We start from the raw sequence: 20222 nt of genomic DNA on the forward strand, positions 1-20222 counted from the left end.
TTAAAAGTCTTAAAGAGAGGCGACGTGTTAGCACCTATTTCTGTGTTTTCATTCTTTATATCTGCGCTCCTGTGGGCGGCTGGATAATGTGAATAAGCCGAACAATGCATCTGCTTGAGCAGAAAGTGAGTTGCATCGTTAATGCTATTGCTCTGTCTGTGTGGGATTAATGAAGTGTTACATCTGTCCTTTTAAAGCAGCTACAGCAGGCAGCTTAGCTTAGCTTAGCTCAAAGGAAGAAAACAGGGGAGTCAAAATTAGCCTTGGACTGATACAATATTCTAAATTAAAAAACGCTAACTAACAAGTTTAATTTTCTTTGTTTAATTCAAACAAAAAAACTAAAGGCCACACATTTTTTTTTCTTTTTTTTTCAGGTTTTGTGCTAAGCTATGCTAAGCTAACCATCCACTGGCCATTGCAGCCTGACATTGATAGCTGCAATTTTTAGCAAACAGAAATTGTTTTTAAAGCTCCTGTGAAGGAAGTTTTTATCTGATCATTTAACAGAATGAGCCAAAGACTGATGTATCTTTATGACCTAAAAAAGTTAAAGCAACCTTCAGCGAGAAGATCGATTAGTTACGATATTTTGTACGGCTATTTTTAGTGCATGTAAACTCAGCTGCAGGGTAGGTGTCAGAAGAGACAGCAGCTCAATGCCAAAGATTTTACACATTAAAAAAGTTATATAAGCGATATGTTTGACAAAGATAAACACTAGGTACTGCTCTGGCCACAGGGGGCGCCAAAGTGGACCAAAAGGAAGTTCCTCACGGGAGCTTTATCTATAAATAAAGGCATTAATAAACACTTCTAAACTGTTTAAAAATGATTATAGCCTTCTTATGTGTGTTATAAATATATTAAAGGGTTTTTATTTCAGAGCGCTACCATGGTAACCGCAGTCAAACACAACAGTTAAGATTTCCATTTTTTATTAAGATTATAAATTTTTAACAAATATTTTCTGGAACAGTTTTACCCGGTGATATACAATTTTATTAAGCACAAAAATACAAGAATAACAACAAAATATGTAGAGAATGGCTGAATACTCTCTTTATTTTGGTACACATAGTGCTCATAAAGCTAATGCGTGGACTCTCGGGGGGTTATGGCTAAAATCAGGAGTTTGCCTTTTTAAAACAAAAGGACTCACATCATTCTTTTACAAAACAAAAACAAACAAACAAAAAACAAACAAAAACATCTCAATTTAAAAAAAAAAAACGAAAAAAAAACTCACAAAACCAAGAGGTGTTGGATTCATGAATCGCTGTGGAGGCTTTGAGCAACACAATGATTAAGAGAGGAGGAGTTCAAACCGCCAAAATGATACCAGGCTGTTTTTTAGTGTCACACAGGTGAAGTGCAAACCAAAAGAAGCCCGAAATGAAAAAGTGTTCCAGGTTTTGAAGTGTTGGCACTCATGAAGCGACAGGAGCTGGTTCAGTCCATGAAGTGTTTCGGAGGGAGTCTTGAATGTGTGTTTAACATGACAACAAACGGCTCAAATGTGCAAAGATGTCCGTTTAAAACCAGAGGTGATTCTTTTTTTGTTTTCAGGACAGGAGACACATTCAGTCACTTTCACTTTCGGACAAAAGCTTGCAGTAAAATGTGCATCAGACTTAAGGCAACAGAAGTCGATCAGGAGAAGAGTTAATGTTACATATGGCACAAAGTCTTTCCCCTCCCAGCCAAACTGCTGTCATTAAAATGCTCATTTAAATATCTTTTTTTTCCTGCAAAAATAAAGTTGATTTAGACCTAGTATAGAGGGAGACCGGGTTCAGCTGTAACGCTTCAAGTTTTCAGCCAATCAGAGGTGAGGGTGATGTCACCCAGAGTGCGCCAATAATTGACAAACGCTCACATAAGTTAAAGAGGATTTTTTTTTCAAGACATGCATGCTTCTTGACTTACTATACTTGATCCTTTTTCTTCTGATATTTCAAATTTGTCAGCGAACATTTGGATCAGTTTGGGAACACGTTGAGCTCATAATGTCATTTATATTTAACATTAATTGTAACCTCACAGACAGTGCTTTGATTGGAAAAAATGCACATTTCTTTCTGCACCACCTCTTCTACTATTGACACACATTAAGGGCTTTTTTTTCTCTCATAGAAACTCTTGTTTTCTGTAACCTTTTAAGAATGAGAACATTCCCAAAAGGCTTCAGGAACTTTTTCATCGAAATAAAAATATTTGTGGAACATTCACAGAGCTGCTGCTGCACCAGGTTTCACAGTCATGACATCCTTTTTCAACATAAAGCCAAGTGAACATGTGGAGAACACTGTGGGAACACGTCTTTGTGTTCCCAACTACCTACATTTAGCTGAAAACATGTCCCATGTGACCCCGGTCTCCCCTCAAATAAAGTGTTTGATTTCAAAACGCCACGATCGCCCGGGTCCACGCGCCCAGACTGGCCAGGACCTGCTTGCTACAGATCTGTTCCAAGTCCGACTGTCTGCTCAGCAGCCCTGAAAACCCCGATCCGAAGATGGAGATGAGGTTGGAGATGTTGGAAGTGTCCGTGTAGTCCGTGTGTGAGAACAAGCAGTCTTCTCTTTTCGCTCGTTTGCGAGCTGCTGTAAAATCCGAGATTTCCTCCACGTCGGACACATAACAACCGAAGTCCACCTTCCGCTTCTTGGCCGGGGACTGCGCGCTCTGTCCGGACTGGAGCGCGTCACAGCAGCAGTCCTGGTGGAGGTACCCGTTCTCCACCGTGGTCACAACATGCGTGTCCAAGTCCAGCACGGTGGTTTTGTTGCAGTACGCGGAGCTGTTCATGGAGAACTGCTCGCACTGTGACACCGGAGAGGACTCCATGCAGCAGCTCCGGTAGTAACACGGCTCCGGCTCCTTGTTGTCTTCCTCCAGCGCGCAGCAGCCGTGCAGAACGCTCGCTGTCCGGGTGTGCGCTGCTGGCTGCGCCGCGCATCGGTGGCACGCAGCGCCGCACAGACTCGCCTCCTCTCCGCCGCAACAAGCAGCCCGCGCCTGCTCCTCATCCTCCGCGTCCTCTGCGTCCAGATCCAGCGGGTTGAGCTCCTGGATCTCGTTGCAGACAGTCATCACCTCCTCGTACTGCTGCATCCTGTAGATCTCCGCGTATTTCTCCTTGATGTAGACCTGCCTGGCGTTCCGCAGCACATAGGAGACCAGCAGGTTTTTGTGCAGCTTGATGCCTCCTCTCTGCGTCCTGGAGTTGTGGATCTTCATTAAAGAAATTGAGATCAGGCTCTGTGCGTCTGATGCGCACTCCATGGTGTTGATCATCGCTGGTCCGGCTCCTCTCGGCCAGAAGAAAAGCGACTCTCAGCTATCTCAGAGGGAAGCGTTTTGTTGGAGGAGAAAGGTTCGAGTCAGCTTTGTGGAGAAACATTGGACACACCGACCCGCCTCCCCCACAAAGCCAGCAATCATTTGCAGATGGCCTGAAACCAGATTATATATACCCAAGTCGCAGAGTCCGCCTTTTTCAGCGAGAGCCAATCAGCTCTCTGGGACCCGTTGACTGACAGACTGGTGCGCTGGAAATATGTCGCTCTTGACCAATCAGCGTCCGGCGGTTCCTCTGAACTATTCAAATTCCTCCCAGGCTGTCTAACAGGAATGTCCTCATTTCAGCGGCCCCAGAGCAGAGACTTACCGAAACCAGTTCATGTTCCGGGTTTACATGTTTGAAACGAGAGTTTTCTTTTTTTTTTTTAAATCCAAACAACAAAAAGAGCTCAAAGTTAGTTTCAAAAGTTTATTAATGAGTTAAAAATAATGATTTTGACCTTTTTTTGCCCAAATCTAAATTAATGAGACCTCAAAAAAGTTTCATAAGAAACAACAAATGAGATAACAGTTGTGTTTATAACATTTAAATCATGTGGACTTCTCCCTTTAAAGGAGAAAAAGTCCTCCTGAGACCAACCCTTATTTAAAGCTTTATTTTTCTGCCAGCATTTATATGCTTTTTAATTGGAGTGTTTGTTGACGATAACAAAAATAGAAATATTCAGCTTAGTCCTAACCGACAAGGTCAGTGGGGTCACATTATTTTTAGATTTTAAATGTTGCTCCGTGTACAAACAGCCGAGAGCGGGCTGTCAGTCAAAATGCGGGACTGTGGTTCGTCTTGTTCGTCTGATGAGTAAATGTTCAGTCACCTGATGTATCGACAACACAAGGGAGACTGTGACATAAAGTGTGTGTATTCAGATGGAGAGGAGACCAGGAGGAAATCACCTTCTTAAAGGGACAGTAGCACAAAAGTAGAGACACTCAAACAGACGCAGTGAAACAAGCTGTTCTTGTTCTCTGCTCTTAAACAAAGTCGTGCACGACTACCATCAGAAGCCCTGATCATGTTTCTGCAGGAGCATTTAGCCCTGTTCACACGTGCACTTCTGATAATGTTTGGACATTTCAGGACCTTAAATTTGTTCTTTAACACGTCTCTCATAGCGTTAAGTTTTCCGTGACGGACAGGAATGGAGGGGTGGGTTCTCCTGCACGATGTAAAAAGAACGACGCAGACAAAGCTACAGACGTTACGGCGCTTTAATGAGATCAACAAAAGAGCGAAGAGATAAGAGAGGATCAGATGATCTCATCACTTCATCGTCATCGTCCCCTCATGCTCCATAACGCTCAACTTTCCTGAATATTTCCTGCTTCCGTCGTTCTTATATCCTTCCACCTCGACCGTACATGGAAAATATACCAGAGAGCCGCCTGGAAAGATTCCTGTTTGCGTTCACACATGCAGCTCAGCGACGGAAATTTGAAGAAAATTCAGAGTTTGGAGAAAGTGTGAAGACCTTCTCCGGGGTTTGGTGCACTCACGGAGATCCAAAGACCTCACGAAACAACATCAAGGCTGATTTTTAGGGCGGGTTTCGATCTTTACCGACTCTACAGAGAGAGACAGGAAACGTACAGTAGAAAGAGAGAGAGAGAGAGAGCGAGGACGAGATTCAGCAAACAGCGTCAGGTTCAGACACTGTGATGAGGATTTACAGCCTCTGTAAAACTCTGCCTGCTCAACCAACAGCTCCCGCCACGTCTGTCTCCAGCAGGACGTCGCTCTAAAACTAACCAAAGAAGATTTCCCCCCGAATTAAAGAGACTTCTTCACGCCGTTAGCAACATGTCATGTCAGCATTCATATTCACCATGCTTCATGTTTCTGTTTGCTATCAAACAAATGTAGTTTGGATATAAGTCAAAACATGTTTTTGTACCTTTTAAAGGTTAGCTGGACGCTCAGTGTTGAGCTCTGTCTTGATGAAGGTGTCAGTATGTCTTTGCAGCAACAGATTATTCTGCAGAGCGACACTGATTCCTTTGCATGCGTTATATACACACACATGTGTTTGTTTCCTCGTTGCACTGGGTTAACGGTCTTCAGCATTTTCACAGGCAGCTACTTCAGTCAAAAAGAAGATTTATTCAGACCCTGCAGCCCAGAACCAAACAGAATCTATCCAGACGACTTCTCCCACTGAACAATGAGGCAGCTTTGTTTAAATATCATAATCCAGAGAAACGCTGATGTTTTAATGAAACCAAAATAAGAACGATATTTCCTGGATTATTTTTGTGCAAAATGCTGCGAAGAGAAAGGCACGACGACTCGCACAGGAGTGAACGCAGGCGGTGACGCATGTGTCTGTGCTAACACTGGGAGCGCGTCTTGTGTGTGCAAAAGCATTAGCTGCTAACCTGCTAACATGTGGGAATGTTGTGGAGCAGGTCTGTGTTTGTGGAAAGTACCCGGCAGGCAAGAGAGAGAGAGAGGCGGGCGTTACACACACACACACACACACACACACACACACACACACACACACACACACACACACACGCACACGCACATTTAGAAAGGGAGGGATAGAGTTACTCTGAAACGCCGGTCATGACTGATAGATCCATTTTGACTGAATTTCTTGTGTTTATGTATCCATCCAGTCATACGTCCTCCAACATCAAAATTCTGCTCGTGCCATGAAAGTTTCTGCCCTTCAACACCGTCCTCAGGAGCGTCACCTGAAGAAACACTTAAAGGATTTGTTACAGGTGGAAATACCTCAAAAGTGCAGTTTTCCGATGACCAGCAGGGGGCGACTCCACTGGTAGCAAAAATAAATCTGAATGTCAGTAATTGATTCCCCTCAGAGTTAATGGTCTTAATCTCTATTTTCTTATCACACATCGTGAAGTTCAGTTCTTAAGCCCCGTCTGCTTTTGGCGTTATTTGTCGCTTCCACCGTAGCGACCGCTCCAAGAAAAGAAGAGGCGGAGGATGTTTATTTCAAACTACACATCCGACCTTACGAAGCCCGGTTTCACACGAACCCTCACGTCGCTGCTGAGTTGAGAGGGGAAGTAGGAGCTCGAATGGCAAAAGCGCCACTCAAGCTAACCTGGATAAAAACACGTGGCCGGCGAGGGGGCGTCGCTACCCTCGACACTTAGCAACACATTATGTCTTAAAGGAACATTCAGCAATTTCAACTGTTACAACATTTAGAAGTGATGCAAACGGAAAGATGGCGAGGCGGTTGTCGTGGAAAAACGTGTTAAGCGTGGATGAGAGGCGTTTGGAAGCTGAGGTCATAAACACGCCGTCACACGCCTTTAAAGGCGCTCTGTGGCGAGTTATCTCGTGATGAAGTTAGCTGCAGCGTGATGAACGTGAACCTCGTTTCCAGATCCCCCATGATCTCAACATCGAGGAGCGGATGTCTCATGTACGTCACCGTGGCTGTGAAGAATTCTTACATAACGTCGGCGTGCACAAGCACACACGTGTCACGTTTATGATGATAATCATCTTTAAACACTTTGATAACTTTGTGAAATTAAACATTTAAATGTTGTTTTTCGGTGGTGCACATGAACATTTAGCAGCCTCCTCTCGTCATGCTCATCTCACCCACACAGCACCCTCTTTGGCTAAATTAGGTTTTCTGCCTCCAGATGGCAGCGAGCAGTAAACCCAAACCCCTTCCCCTTCACAGTAACCACTTCACAAAAAACGCTCGCTGACATCACAGAGGCAAAGTCAGCCGCGTTTTCCTTTCACACAATATTTGGCGGCCTGGTAGCAAAGACCAAACATTTCACATCCAATCACAGCAGACTCCTGCGTCTGATGAGGGTTTTTTTTAGCTCCTGTGCTTGGTGATCTGAAGAAAACAAACAAGCAGCAATAAGATCAATAATGCTGCATGTTATCGTGCACAACGTCCGCAGTAATGCAAATGTAAGAGCAGGAGTGAAGGAAGGACGTGAAAAGAAAAGAGCGTGTGAGCACAGAGACAAACTCCTGTGAGTGTCATCCTGCAGGCAGCAGCAGTGCAGTGCAGCACACTGGCCTCTACAGGTTTAATCACAGTTCAAAAGCTGCAGAGTGAGTGCAATAACCTGCGTTGAACCTGTAGAGGCCAGTGCAGCTCCAGTTTTCTGCCCTGTGTGATTAGCTCTTTGTTGCTGTTTCCAAATTCTCCCTCTGAAGTGGGACGGTGCTGCTGCAGCCTGCAGGGTGCAACAACATATTTATCTCCGTGCAGCATGAAGAAGAAGAAGAAGAAGAAGAGTAGGAGGAGGAGGAGGAGGAGGAGAAGGAGGAGGAGGAACTCCCTCCGGATCAGACCGAGACCGCGCTCAGGGCTGCCTGAAGGACGCCTGAATGTAATGTTCTCTATGAATGATGAATGTGAGATGCAGAGCAGGACGCCTCTTTTCATCCAGAGGAGGTAGCTGTTTGCAAAGACGAACACACACGACAGCAGCTCATATTCAACACACGAGGAGCAGCATCACTGCGAGCCGGCGCTGGGCTGATTTAATGAGCAACGCTTTGAGTACAGGAGCTTAAACTGACACGTTTGGAAACGGGAGACAAAGAAAATAGGACAATATACAGGATGCATTCGATTTAAAATGTAGATATTAAAGGGTCATGTGTTACCACACTGTGGTACAATTAGTTTGTTTAATGAAAATGCATTTTTATTCATTTAATGCCATTTTGAAGTAAACATAAAAACATCCAGCTTTAAGGCCAAAATGGTTCAAATGTAAACAAATAGGACATTTGTCACATCGATGTCTGAAAGTTCTTCTGGAAAGGTTGAGCCTGTGTTTGAATAGCCTATCACGGGCGCTCGCTGTGTCAAGTGAGCGTGCATGTGTGGCAGCTGCAGTGTCACTTACACCCCCCGACCCCTCCCTCCCCTCTGTCTCTGAACAATACTGACATGAGGGGACACAAAGTCTCTGCTAAATTTAAAACCATCCGGCAATCTCAGATGTTCAAATGCATCAGTGCAAAAAAAAATAAAAAAGAAGCTGCAGTTCCTCCAGCGTCCACTAGAGGCTGGCTGTGAAAAGCCAAAGATCCCCAAAAGTTTGCGCAGAGATAAACATGTTTACAGGATGATTGAAAACATGTTAGTCTCTAAATCTCTCTGTAACTGTAACATTTATATATTTATATTTATATTTATAGCAACTCTTCTTCAGAAACCGGTCGATGACATCACTGAAACTGCTCCCGTGTTTTATACAGTGTACTGAATTGTCCTGAATTTCCCTCGGGATCAATAAAGTATCTATCTATCTATCTATCTATCTATCAGTTCAGACTGGTGGTCAAGTGGTTAGCTCCTGCGCCCCACGTGCAGAAGAGTTTGACCTCGTCAGTCCGAGTCTGAAGCCAACCTGAGTCTACTTTCCTGCGTGTCCATCTCCCTGATTATCCACCGTGGGGGAAAAGAAATGTTTTTAACCTTTCAGCTGTCGCCATCTTTTGTTTGGAGCCTCTTTGACCTCCATATATTCCATGACAGGGTGACACTACAGGGCAGAGGAGGGATTGGGAATGCTGAGCTACCAGCAGAATCAAATACTAGCTGGCTCAGCGACGTGGATCTGGAGTTTACAGAAACTGTCGTGCTAAATGGGATGCACATTTTAGGCTTTTGTGAAACACGCGACTATCATGATTTTTTTACTTTGAACATTTGCTGATGACTCCTGAAGACCTTTTGTCGAGGTCTGTGGTCGCCACCCGCCAGGCACACCAGTCTAAACGGGACCATCAGGCTGTACTGAAGACACTGAGAACATAACGATGCCTTCCAGTTACCTCAGACCTGGGAATGACGTCACACCCGATGTTGAGCGCGTTCCAGCTGCAAGTCGGAAAAGCAACATGGAGCCGCTTTGTTTGAACAAACTGTCACAAAACCATCAGTGTGATTGATTTAATGACACAAAAAGAGAAACAAGCGCCTCATGAGCACGATAGTGACCATACGCTTGATGCCCATAGCAGCCATGTTGGATTCTAACCTGTGCAACTAAATTTTCTCCGACTTTCCGACGAGTAAATACGACCTCAGGCGGGTCGTTCCAGTTCACACAACTCTGAATTTCATGAAAGCAGCAACACCTCATGACCCCCATAAAACACTTCTATGCAATCTAACTACTCTTTGCAGCCGTTGGAGTCGCCCCCTGCTGGCCGTTAGAAAGAATGCAGGTTAAAGACACCTTTAAGCATGAGCTTCACTTTGTTCACCAAAAGTCTATGTGTTGGTTTTTGTTACCAAACAGAATAACTTTACGAGAGTAGAGTACATATCCACTTAAGTCTTGTGTTTGTAATTGGAGATTCATTTTTTAAACTGTCTCAAGTAAACCATAAATCACATCACATAATATATCTTTAGAGAAAATACATACTTTATGATTTAACCATGCGTCCATCACATCACGTTCTCTTTCTATTTTCAGTCGCTCCTCGTTATATGGGCTCTGTTCTCTGCCTCCCTCCCTCCCTCCTCTCATCATTTCAGCCTCACAGCTCCATCGTCTCTGCCTCCCTTTACCTCCTCTCTGCTCACCGCGCTGACATCCTCATCCTTCTCCCCCCCCCCCCCCCCCCTCCCCTCCAGCTTCATCCTGAGCATGTTTATATCTCTCTGTGTGCCTCTCTGAGTGCAGCAATGCAACACACTTTCAGGTGTCAGCAGAGCACGTCTCCTGCACGCACGCTCACACGGCCAGTGCTGCGTCCACACTCGCGGATTTCACCGTTCTGCTTTCTCGTTAAACTTCTTTATCATGTTTTATATTCTTCCAATTTTCCACGGCTATATTTGTATGCTGCATTATATGATATAGGATACACCGCTCACAGCTGCAGGAGTTTCACCCTCCTCTCTACTCGGTCTGTTCAGTATTTCAGCAGACAGTTTGCATCACATCCATACGGCAGTCTTTGGTGTTGAAAGTGAAATCAATGTGCAAACTAGTGCAGTTCCTCAAGCGTCCACTAGAGGCTGGCTGCAGGAGCACACAAAGTCACATACACACCCATTCAAAACAGCCTGTTTTTAACGTGTTTACAGCCTGGTTCAAAGAAACGGTGCAGTGCACTCACTGTACTGATCGGACTAAAACCCGCCTCAGCTCCTCTCAGCCTGAGCCCGACGCATTTCCAGCATGGCGGCCACCGTTAGCTGCAGCAATAACAAAGTCAGTGAAATGCTGTGATTACTGCTGTGCTCTGTGTCCTTATTGGACAGGACAGTGAAAGGGAAGAGACTCAGACTGGGCGGGGACTTTAAATGAAGACCTCCACTGATAGGATGTGATTAGAAGGAAATTTAATTACTGAAATATATTAGTGGTGGATTTTTTTATCCTCAGGTTGCGGCTGCAGCCTTCCCGGTGTTACACTAAGTGAGTGACACGCCCCCCCTATATTTATGGTCTTGGTCTTGTCCCGGAGCACCCAGGTCTCGGTTGGGAAGGACTTGACTACAACACGACCACACTCACAGGACTTACAGGTGATAAAACGATGAGCTGAAAAGTTTAAAAGCTTTAATGACTGATACACAGCCATAATAAGATGTACACGTATCATGTCATCCATCCTTTCTTCATTATAATTCCTGGAATAAGGCCTTAACTAAGCTCCTGTCACATATCCAGGGTTCAGTGGGTGGAACCAGCTAACTTTATCCACTCCACTGACAAAAGGCACGTCCACAGTCCTGCAGCAGTGAGGTGCAGACTGAGAGAGGGAGGGAGGGAGGATGAATACTTTATTGGAGGGAGAACTGCAGTATCAGCAGGAGGAATTTTAATGATGGCGAGCTTCAGTTACGTCCAATCACATCAGCTGGTTTTACTCTCCTTTAAAGGAGTCTCTGCCTGCAGCCTGAAAGTTGCTGCTCGTGGAGACTTTCAGCACTTTCTGGATGCTCTGCCACGCCCTGAATTTCACACTTCAGAGGGCGTGATGTCGCAGCTAGGTGGGGTCACAAACGCGACCGTCGCTGAGTTTAGCTGTGACGCTAATTCAGCGAGTGATGAGGGTGATTATAGGTGAATTAACGACGAGCTGCTGGAGTGAGCAGGGATCCAAACACACAGAACAGAGGAGCTGCATGTTTGAGCGCAGACAGCCGACGTCTTCACTCACACTTTATCCAGAGTTTCTCCGATGTGAGAAGAGTGGGAGGAGGAGGTGACATCGACTCCCTGCGATCGGCACACGATCACAGACTGTTACGATCCATCAATTATCGATTATAGTATTTAGTGCAAGTGAGCTACAAAGTGTAATATGGAGAGCGTTATCACTGAAGAATGTTAGCATTGCCAGTCTGTCCAGTTTGTTTGACCATTTTGTTGTTTTTTTCCCGTATAAAAGCACAAATCGCAGTGTGAGCTGAACCCCCCCCCCCCCACCCCACACACACACACACACACACGGATTTTTACCTGCAAAAATTTAGGACGCAGATAACAAAATTGTAAAAACCTGTTGTTGCCATGGTGATTAGTTAGAATCACCATGGCAACAACAGGCTTTTACAATTTTGTTATCTGCGTCCTAAATTTTCTCTCGTGCTAAATCGTGATTCAGTGGTTCAGTGTGAGCCGACTGTGAGCGTGTCGGGCTCAGCACACGGTGAAGTTTAGCTCGCTCTTTGTCTGACCACAACTTCATAAAAAAAACTTATTTTCCCGTCGTTTTAATCTTTCTACCACTCTGAGTTAATTTGGTCGACCTGTTGAAGGTCTTCAGATGATTTTTCGAGGCTGCGATTCATGAAGTGTCACCACGTCTGACATTAATTCATGTGTCTAACAGACTGTCTGTCCTGCTCCCCAGAAGATGAGCCCTTTCTACATGTTTCTGCAGCGCCACCTTCAGGACGAGTCTGATCACTGCATCCCATCGCCTTCATCTTCTGGTTGGTTAATTAATGCTGCACATTGTCTCTCCTCCTGTCAGTAACCCTTTGTCTTTCTCTTGTCCTTTCTCTGCCTCCCTCTGTTGTCCACGAGACGCACGTCTCACTCTCTCCTCCCACCGTCGTCTTTAACTCGCTCCGTGGTTTTTTCTCTCTCTCTCTCTCAAACTTGTGTTCTCTCCATCCCTCCTTACTGAGCGAGTTCTGTTCGTTAAACATAAAACGCTTCATTCCCTGCTGCCAGTAAAAAGAAAATCTGTTTTCTTTTTCCTTTTTGTTTCTGTCTGGGTCCCTGCTGCTTTGCTCTGCTGCTCCCCCCTCCCTCTCTCTCTCTCTCCCCCCTCCCCTCTCTCTCTCTCTCCCCTCCCTCCTCTTGCTTTGCTGGCTCTGCTTTCATTCCATCCTCCTCCTCCTCCCTCACATCCCCCCTTCAGCTCCTCCATCCCTCCGTCTTCCCTCTGGAGAATAGGGGTCATTGCACAAATGATTACTCAGACCCCGGTCGCCATGGCAATGCTGCCGTGTAACGGGCGACAGGCATCCACGGAGCAAAGACGCCGATTAGTAAGCCGGCGATGGAGAAAGCAAGCGCTGCCTTTGTGTGGCTTCGTTTTGCCTCCATTTTTTCTCCAAACAGACTGTGCGTGTGTGTGTGTGTGTGTGTGTGTGTGTGTGTGTGTGCAGTATGTGTGTGTGTGTGTGTGCAGTGTGTGTGTGTGTGTGTGTGCAGTATGTGTGTGTGTGTGTGTGTGTGTGTGTGTGCAGTATGTGTGTGTGTGTGTGTGTGCAGTGTGTGTGTGTGTGTGTGTGCAGTATGTGTGTGTGTGTGTGTGTGTGCGTGCGTGTGTGTGCGTGCGTGTGTGTGTGTGCGTGCGTGTGTGTGTGTGCGTGCGTGTGTGTGCGTGCAGTACGTGTGTGTGTGTGTGCGTGCAGTACGTGTGTGTCTAACAGGGGAGGGGAGCAGGAGAGAAAGAAAGCCTGCAAACATTCTGCTCACAGCCTGCAGCTTTGTCTCCTCTCTCTCTCTCTCTCTCTTTCTCTTTCTCTCTCTCTTTCTCTCTCTCTCTTTTTCTCTCTCTCTCTCTCTCTCTCTCTCTCTCTCTTCTCTCTCTCTCTCTCTCTTTCTCTCTCTCTCTCGCCTTCTGTGTCTGAATGACGACGGCCGCTGCTTTTTTTTGCAGCAACGGCTCTAACGGTTCTGTTTGGCGTTTATCGAGTGTTTTTCCGACCAGTCCGTGTTGAAGAGCTGCAGAAAGGAAGGAAACCATGTTCATGTCGGACACACGAAAATACAACAATTACTTAATAAGAAACAGGTCTGGGTTTTTGGTTTTTGACCGCCCCCCCTTTAGATACTGTACTTGAGTCCACATGAATTGTGTCTAAGACCTCTTCAAGTGGACTTGGTCCCCGAGTACAGTAAGTATGGTACAGACTTCAGGGTCAAGACTACATCAGATCCGGGCCCAGGTCCTGATGAAACCGTGTGGCGATTCTCAGGTCTGTTGGGGTCCTTGAACCAGCGTTCTGCAGGGCGGCGAGATGGGAACCCGCTTCTTTGGGGCCCCCTCATGGTCCGGGGCTCTTTGCCTGCTGACGAGCAACGCCTCTGGTGAAACCACCCGAACCTGTAGACCTCAGTGTACATGCACAGTTGCTACGGTAACAGCCTGATAGGTGATTTAAGTGGAACACTTGCCCTGCACCAGTATACCCAGTATGCACCAGTGTACCCAGTATGCACCAGTATACCCAGTATGCACCAGTGTACCCAGTATGCACCAGTATACCCAGTATGCACCAGTGTACCCAGTATGCACCAGTGTACCCAGTATGCACCAGTATACCCAGTATGCACCAGTGTACCCAGTATGCACCAGTATACCCAGTATGCACCAGTATACCCAGTATGCACCAGTATACCCAGTATGCACCAGTGTACCCAGTATGCACCAGTATACCCAGTATGCACCAGTGTACCCAGTATGCACCAGTATACCCAGTATGCACCAGTATACCCAGTATGCATGCATCGAGCGATTCGGCCCCTTTCAGCCCGTTTCTTTCTGACCGTCTTCCGAACTATCCGTCTAACTTACGGCGAGATCGGGAGGCCGACGACGCTGCGACCTCCGCAATGCAGTTCCACTTTCCTACCTGATGGAGGCGTAAACAGGCAGGTCGATCCCTCTCTGTTTGATCGAGGCGTGTTCGTGCGACTTTGAGAAGTTTTCAGCCGGACTGACACGTTTACGTCAATAAGTAAAAACCATGCTGTCACGCTAACCTCCTCAAGAACACATCGAGCACCGACGTTTCTGGGTCCAAAGAGAGACGCTGCAGTTTGCTAACTATTTAAAAAACTCTGTTTGTTACACTTCACTAGAGTGTGTGTGTGTGTGTGTGTGTGTGTGTGTGTGTGTTTTCCTGTGTCACCTCTGAAAATCGCCTAAGATGCAAAACATTCCCATAACTTTGTTTTGTCTGAACAGCTGTTCCTCTCCTTCAGACGCACACAGATCCAGATGCACGGACATGTTAGAAATGTGGACAGAATTTGAAAATAAATTAAATAAATTGTAAAGCTGCATCGTAGTAAAAAAAAAAAGAAAAAAAAAAAGGGGGGGGGGGGGGGGGGGCAGCTTTTGAATGTTTAGAAACAGGCGTGAAAGAGGCTCAACGCAGTCCGCTATGATGTAATCCAGGAAGCCCCTTGGTGGTCATGTGACGAGGATTCATCTTTAACGTTAGACTCTTAAGACGCCTCTTCCAGACATAATCGACGTTCTGCTGTCGGCACGCCGTCGTAGCTACACGTTGCATCCGTAACGGCGCTGCGAGACACGAGACAGACCGCTCGCACGCAAAGACTAAAAACATGACATGGACTCGACCTAAACGACTTGTTACATAACTTGGACTTGACCTTAAAGACTCCGCCCATCTCTAAAGTCAGCAACTCATTTTCCTAACGGCGGCGTGCGCTTCACTTTTTAGTCCATGTCTTTCGTGGACACTGAGACCGCCCTCGATGTGCGATCGTGGAGATCTTTCTGATCTGTCCGCACGCACATCCTCGTGTTTTTACCATCTAAAAACAATAAAAATCTGCACGTTTACAAACTGATCCGCACTGCGATCAAAGAGATAGCATGAAAAGTGTGCATCGTCCGTCCATCTCTCGCTCTTAATTGACGGGGAAACTTTTGTGCAGATAATTAAAATGTTCCTAAAACAAGATGTCTGAACTGTGGCAGAGGCAGAGTGAAATAATGAGAGGAACACAGAGACGTGCAGTCTGCAGAGGACGATGCTCAGTGTTCCTGCAAGAATCCAATTGCACAGCCGGCTCTCTCACATTTGCTGTTTGGTTCAGCTTCGTGTGTTTGTCTGTGTGTGGTTCTGTCAGCTTTGTGCCTCAAAGAGCTTTTTTCTTCTCGCTTTTATTTTCCTAGAGAGAGAGAGAGAGAGAGAGATGGAGGAGGGAGAGAGAGAGGGAGAGAGGGAGAGAGGGAGAGAGGCTGGAGCCAGCAGTCTGGAACGAGCATGACAGAATTTGAATTATAGAAGCAGCAAAGAGGAGAGGGAGCGGGGGAGGGAGAGAAGGAGAGAGAGGGGGTTGTGTTTCAACGTGTGTGTGTGTGTGTGTGTGTGTGTGCATCTGTTCCTGTGTGGCAGAGTAAAAGACAGAGAGAGAAAAAGGGAGAATCGTTTCAGCCGTGGAGGCTGTTATTCCGAAGAAATAGTTGAAACTGTTTGGAACAATCTTTCAGCCAGTTTTTCATTTAGGAATCTTCTCACTGTCGGCTCGTTGAGAGTCGAAGTGTCTGCTGGAGAAACGCTCCAAGATTGGGTTTTGAAAATCCTTAAAATCAACCCGCTTGTAAAGTTTAAAACAACCATTAGCACAGTTGTACTTTACATCCACTACACATTCACACCCTGATGGTAGAGGCTGCTGGGTAATCAGAAGAAACTGATCCATTCACACACATTCACACGCTGCCAACGAAGCAGCAGGAGGAACTAGAGGTGAAACGTCTTGCTCAAGGACACATCGGACATGTGGCTGCAGGAGCTGGGGATCAAACCCCCGACCTTCCTCGTGAGAGACGACCGACTCTATCGTGTATGGCGTGCTTGGTGCATGCATGTTAAAGCACCTAAAGCTCGACTTACAGTAACGGTGCATGTAAACGTGCAGAGTGTGAGGGTGCTTTCACACATGCACTGAAACCCTTAAAACTTCTTGGAATATTTGAGGTGAGCTGAACGCAATTTTCCCCCCAAAACTTTTTCCTGACAGTCCCGTAGAAAGGCGTCTGCAGTTAGTTAGCCGGACTTTGAGTGAACAGCTCACATTCAGGAAGCTTCACTGAGGGACCAGGTGGCGCGAGTGACCACGCTCATATCACGCTAACGGTGTGCAAACGGTGCAATCTTCGTGCAGGTTTTCAAGCAACTTCATTCTCTTTTTTGGTTACACACTTAACACACTACAATGTTTTTTTCCAGTTATAATTACGTGTGCATAAGATCGCGTTGGCGTTGTGTTCTGTTCTTCTGAAGATTAGGTTGTTGTTTTTTTTATTACCTGGCTGTAAACATAATTATCATCTAGTAAAGTTGGATATTTTAACATGAGGATAAGACTCACATTTGGAGACGGCCTCTAGTGGCCATTCTTGGAACTACAGTTTTGTAGCTTTATTTTTGTTCTTAAACGGTTACAGTTTGTACAATCCGCCGCTAGGTTGCTCTCAATCAAAACAATAACAAAAAACCACGTCAAGGCTAGCGGGGTATCATGGGAGTGATTCTCACTTCAACCCCCCGAAAACGAACAAACCGACCTGAGAAAGACGATACATGTACGGACGATGTATCCGAGTATAATTCACATAATGTTTTTTATCACAGCAGCACACACAGCAACAGAAGAGCAACTTTTGTTAGCAGCTACCGCTAGCTTATTAAGCGGTCTTTTATGTAACATCTGGTGTTTCCTTGACAACGATCAACATTTCGTGCCGCCTACAAGACACGTCCCGTTACAACTATAAAACAAGCGATTTCTCCGGCTTTGATAACTTTTGGAAATATTTGAGCTAATGTAAATACTCAACAAAAAAATAATATTTTAATGTAAACATTAGCATGCAAGTCTACACACTGTCCCTTTAAGGGTTCAGCAAGTTTTTAAAATATTTTCTTCATTATTATAAAAACTTTCAGCCCAGTTTTAACTTTTGTTATGGAGACTTTTCAACCAAAAGAGACTCGACGTGACTTGGACAGGTATACGGTTCGATCCCCAGCTCCTGTAGCCACATGTCCGATGTGTCCTTGAGCAAGACACTGAACCCCGAGTTGCTCCCGACGCGTCGGCGGCAGATTGTAAGCTAATTAGTTACTTCTGATGGACTCTTTCCACAGCAGCCATCAGTGTGTGAAACGAGTCCATTCACCGTTTACTTCCTCCTCTTACGGGACTGATGGAGATGAACAAATACATTTTCTCACCTCAGCCAACAGTTTAACTCTCCCTCTTTCTCTCGCCACTCACACACTTTCAGCCAGAGCACACGTGTGTTCTCTGGTGTGTATTTGTTGGTTTAACCAGCAGCAGGTACACACAAGCTCAAAGCCCCTGAATGCACACACGAACCTGTCAAACCTCCCGTCCCAAAGCCTCGCCGAACGCTTTCACACAGACACAGGGAGAAGGTAAGGTGTGTGTGTGTGTGTGTGTGTGTGTGTGTGTGTGTGTGTGTGTGTGTGTGTGTGTGTGTGTGTTTAACAGGGGAGGGGAGAACATTCCAGAGAAGGTAGACAAAAAAAAGAACCAGGGAGGGACAGACTTCATTGTAAAGACTGCTGCAACTCGATACTCTTGCATGCTGAATATTCCCCCAGAGGTTTTTTTCCATTACCCCAGAACGGTGGAGTCGTTTAGCTGATCCAGCCCAGCTTTTCCACTCTTTCTTTTTTTTTCTTCTTCTTTTCTCTCTCCCTCCCCTCCTTTTTCTTTTGCTGTATTTTCACAGACACATTGTGCAAATGTAACCTTTTGCAAGCCCCAACTCCCCCCCCCCCCTCCTCCACCCGCTCTCCCCACCCGTCCCCAGGAAGTTGGCTAGCCACTTTGCTGCCAAGAAATATGAAAAACTGGCAGGCTGCCCGTTTCATCTGCAAACACACAGCGGAAAAAGGGAGGGAGGGAGGGAGGATGGGAGCAGCAGGAGGGAAGGAGGGAGGGAGGGAGGAAAGGAGGGGGAGATTGGAGGTGACACAGAGGAGAAGGAATACTGCTGCTGCGTTTGCCACGAAGAAGAAGAAGAAGAAGCAGAAAAAGAGGAATGAAACGCGGAGCAGAGAGAAAGAGCTGCAGTGAGATAAGGATGGATTTTTCTTGCATGAAAAGAGGCCACATTACTGAGTGAAGATAAATCATGTGGAACATTTTCTTAACGGCAGCAGAACGCCACATGGCCGCTGATGAGGAGAGAGAGCCGGGTTAACACATGCACACACACGCAACCCGGCCCTCTGCGTGCCATGTGTGCAGCTCAGACACACACACACACACACACACACACACACACACACACACGTCCCTACATAGACATGTATATAAGAATAATAAGCCCTTATAGGGGTGCTGTCTGATTTACATAACAGGAAAGCTGCAGAAAGCTGTCGCCCATAGGTCAACGTGTTAAACTGCATTTTCTCCACTTTACTGGTTTGGATGTGTCCTTGCACAGAGCGCTGCAGGAACAACATTCAGTTGTGGTGCTTTCACACCTGCACAAAACTTCCTGAAATTTTCAGGGGAGAGCTGCATGTGTGAACGCACACCCAGAATTTCCCCCACCAGCCTTCTTAGTTTGCCATGTGAAGTCAAAAGAAGATTTAAGGGGCTCCTTGCTTAAATGTTAAATCTTCTACGTGAGCCGGTTCAGATTCTCACGTCAGCTGTGGAGAGCAGTAGCCCCGCCCCCTGGCAGCCCTGCAGCGTTCTCTTCCAGAGAGCGGGGCAATCAAGAGTAAGCGGGAACGTGGGGGAGGAGGGCCTTAAAGAGACAGCAGCTGAAGTGAACCGTTTCAAGCAAAGGCTCAAATTATGTTTTTACAGAAACCAGGATCTGATAAATAAAAACTTTTTTTTTTTACTCGTTAGCAGAGTCCTGCACCGGGTCTGGTACCTGACTCACTAAAAGGTTCTGTAACGTATAAAAAATAAAAATGAACAGAAGGAAGGTAGCTGATGAGAACAAAAGCAAAAACAACAACAAAGAAGTTGGCAGTATTTTTATCACTGATTCATTAAGATTGTGCGACTGCTCGGATGTGCGTGAACGTCCGTTCAAACGTGCAGGACTGCCCTTAGAGACACATTAATAACACAACAACTAACATTATTGAGCACTAAATTTTACATATTTAAATAATTTATTTTATTTAACTTTTTGGTATTTTAGCCTCTTTTTGCACCAAGACAAATTCCTCGTATATGTAAATGTACTTGGCATTAAAAAAAACCCGATTCTGACTCTTATTCTGAAAAATCACGGGTCGGGTTGCAGGTCCAGATTTCACACAGCAATAATTACCAGTAAAAGAAAAGGTTTCAGTACCGAGCCTGGCGGGCGGATCGGGTCTGTCAAACTGGACCCGTGCAGGACTCTCGTTCTTTCAGCTCCACAGACCGACAACATGACAGGAGACACTGACGTTAGTGTTGAGACTTTAACATGTGAAACAGAACTACATTGATTTCTCAAAGTTGGACGAGGAACACACCACTCGATTCACTCTTTCATGTGTGCAGCTTAGTCGGCCCCAGACTGGCCTCGCGTCCCCCACACGTCCACACCAGGCTTTGACCCCGGAGGTCAAACTGCATAAATGTGGAGAGGAAAG

At 45.8% G+C, this 20222-nt stretch overlaps 2 protein-coding genes across 2 annotated transcripts in view; both read right to left on the reverse strand.

Moving 5' to 3' along the window:
• Positions 1 to 20222, reverse strand: part of crata (carnitine O-acetyltransferase a) — a 126524-nt gene that overhangs the window by 46334 nt on the left and 59968 nt on the right. The gene's annotated exons all lie outside the window — the stretch shown is intronic.
• Positions 1237 to 3459, reverse strand: ier5l (immediate early response 5-like). Its single transcript, XM_079363906.1, has one exon. The coding sequence runs from the start codon at positions 3298 to 3300 to the stop codon at positions 2404 to 2406; it is 897 nt and encodes a 298-aa protein (XP_079220032.1). The 5' UTR covers positions 3301 to 3459; the 3' UTR covers positions 1237 to 2403.

This window comes from Symphodus melops (assembly GCF_947650265.1).
Source record: "Symphodus melops genome assembly, chromosome: 16".
Taxonomy (NCBI): domain Eukaryota; kingdom Metazoa; phylum Chordata; class Actinopteri; order Labriformes; family Labridae; genus Symphodus; species Symphodus melops.

Bases quoted from the DNA above. Each gene is read 5' to 3' on its own strand.
- ier5l (XM_079363906.1), bottom strand. From the start codon at position 3,300: ATGATCAACACCATGGAGTGCGCATCAGACGCACAGAGCCTGATCTCA.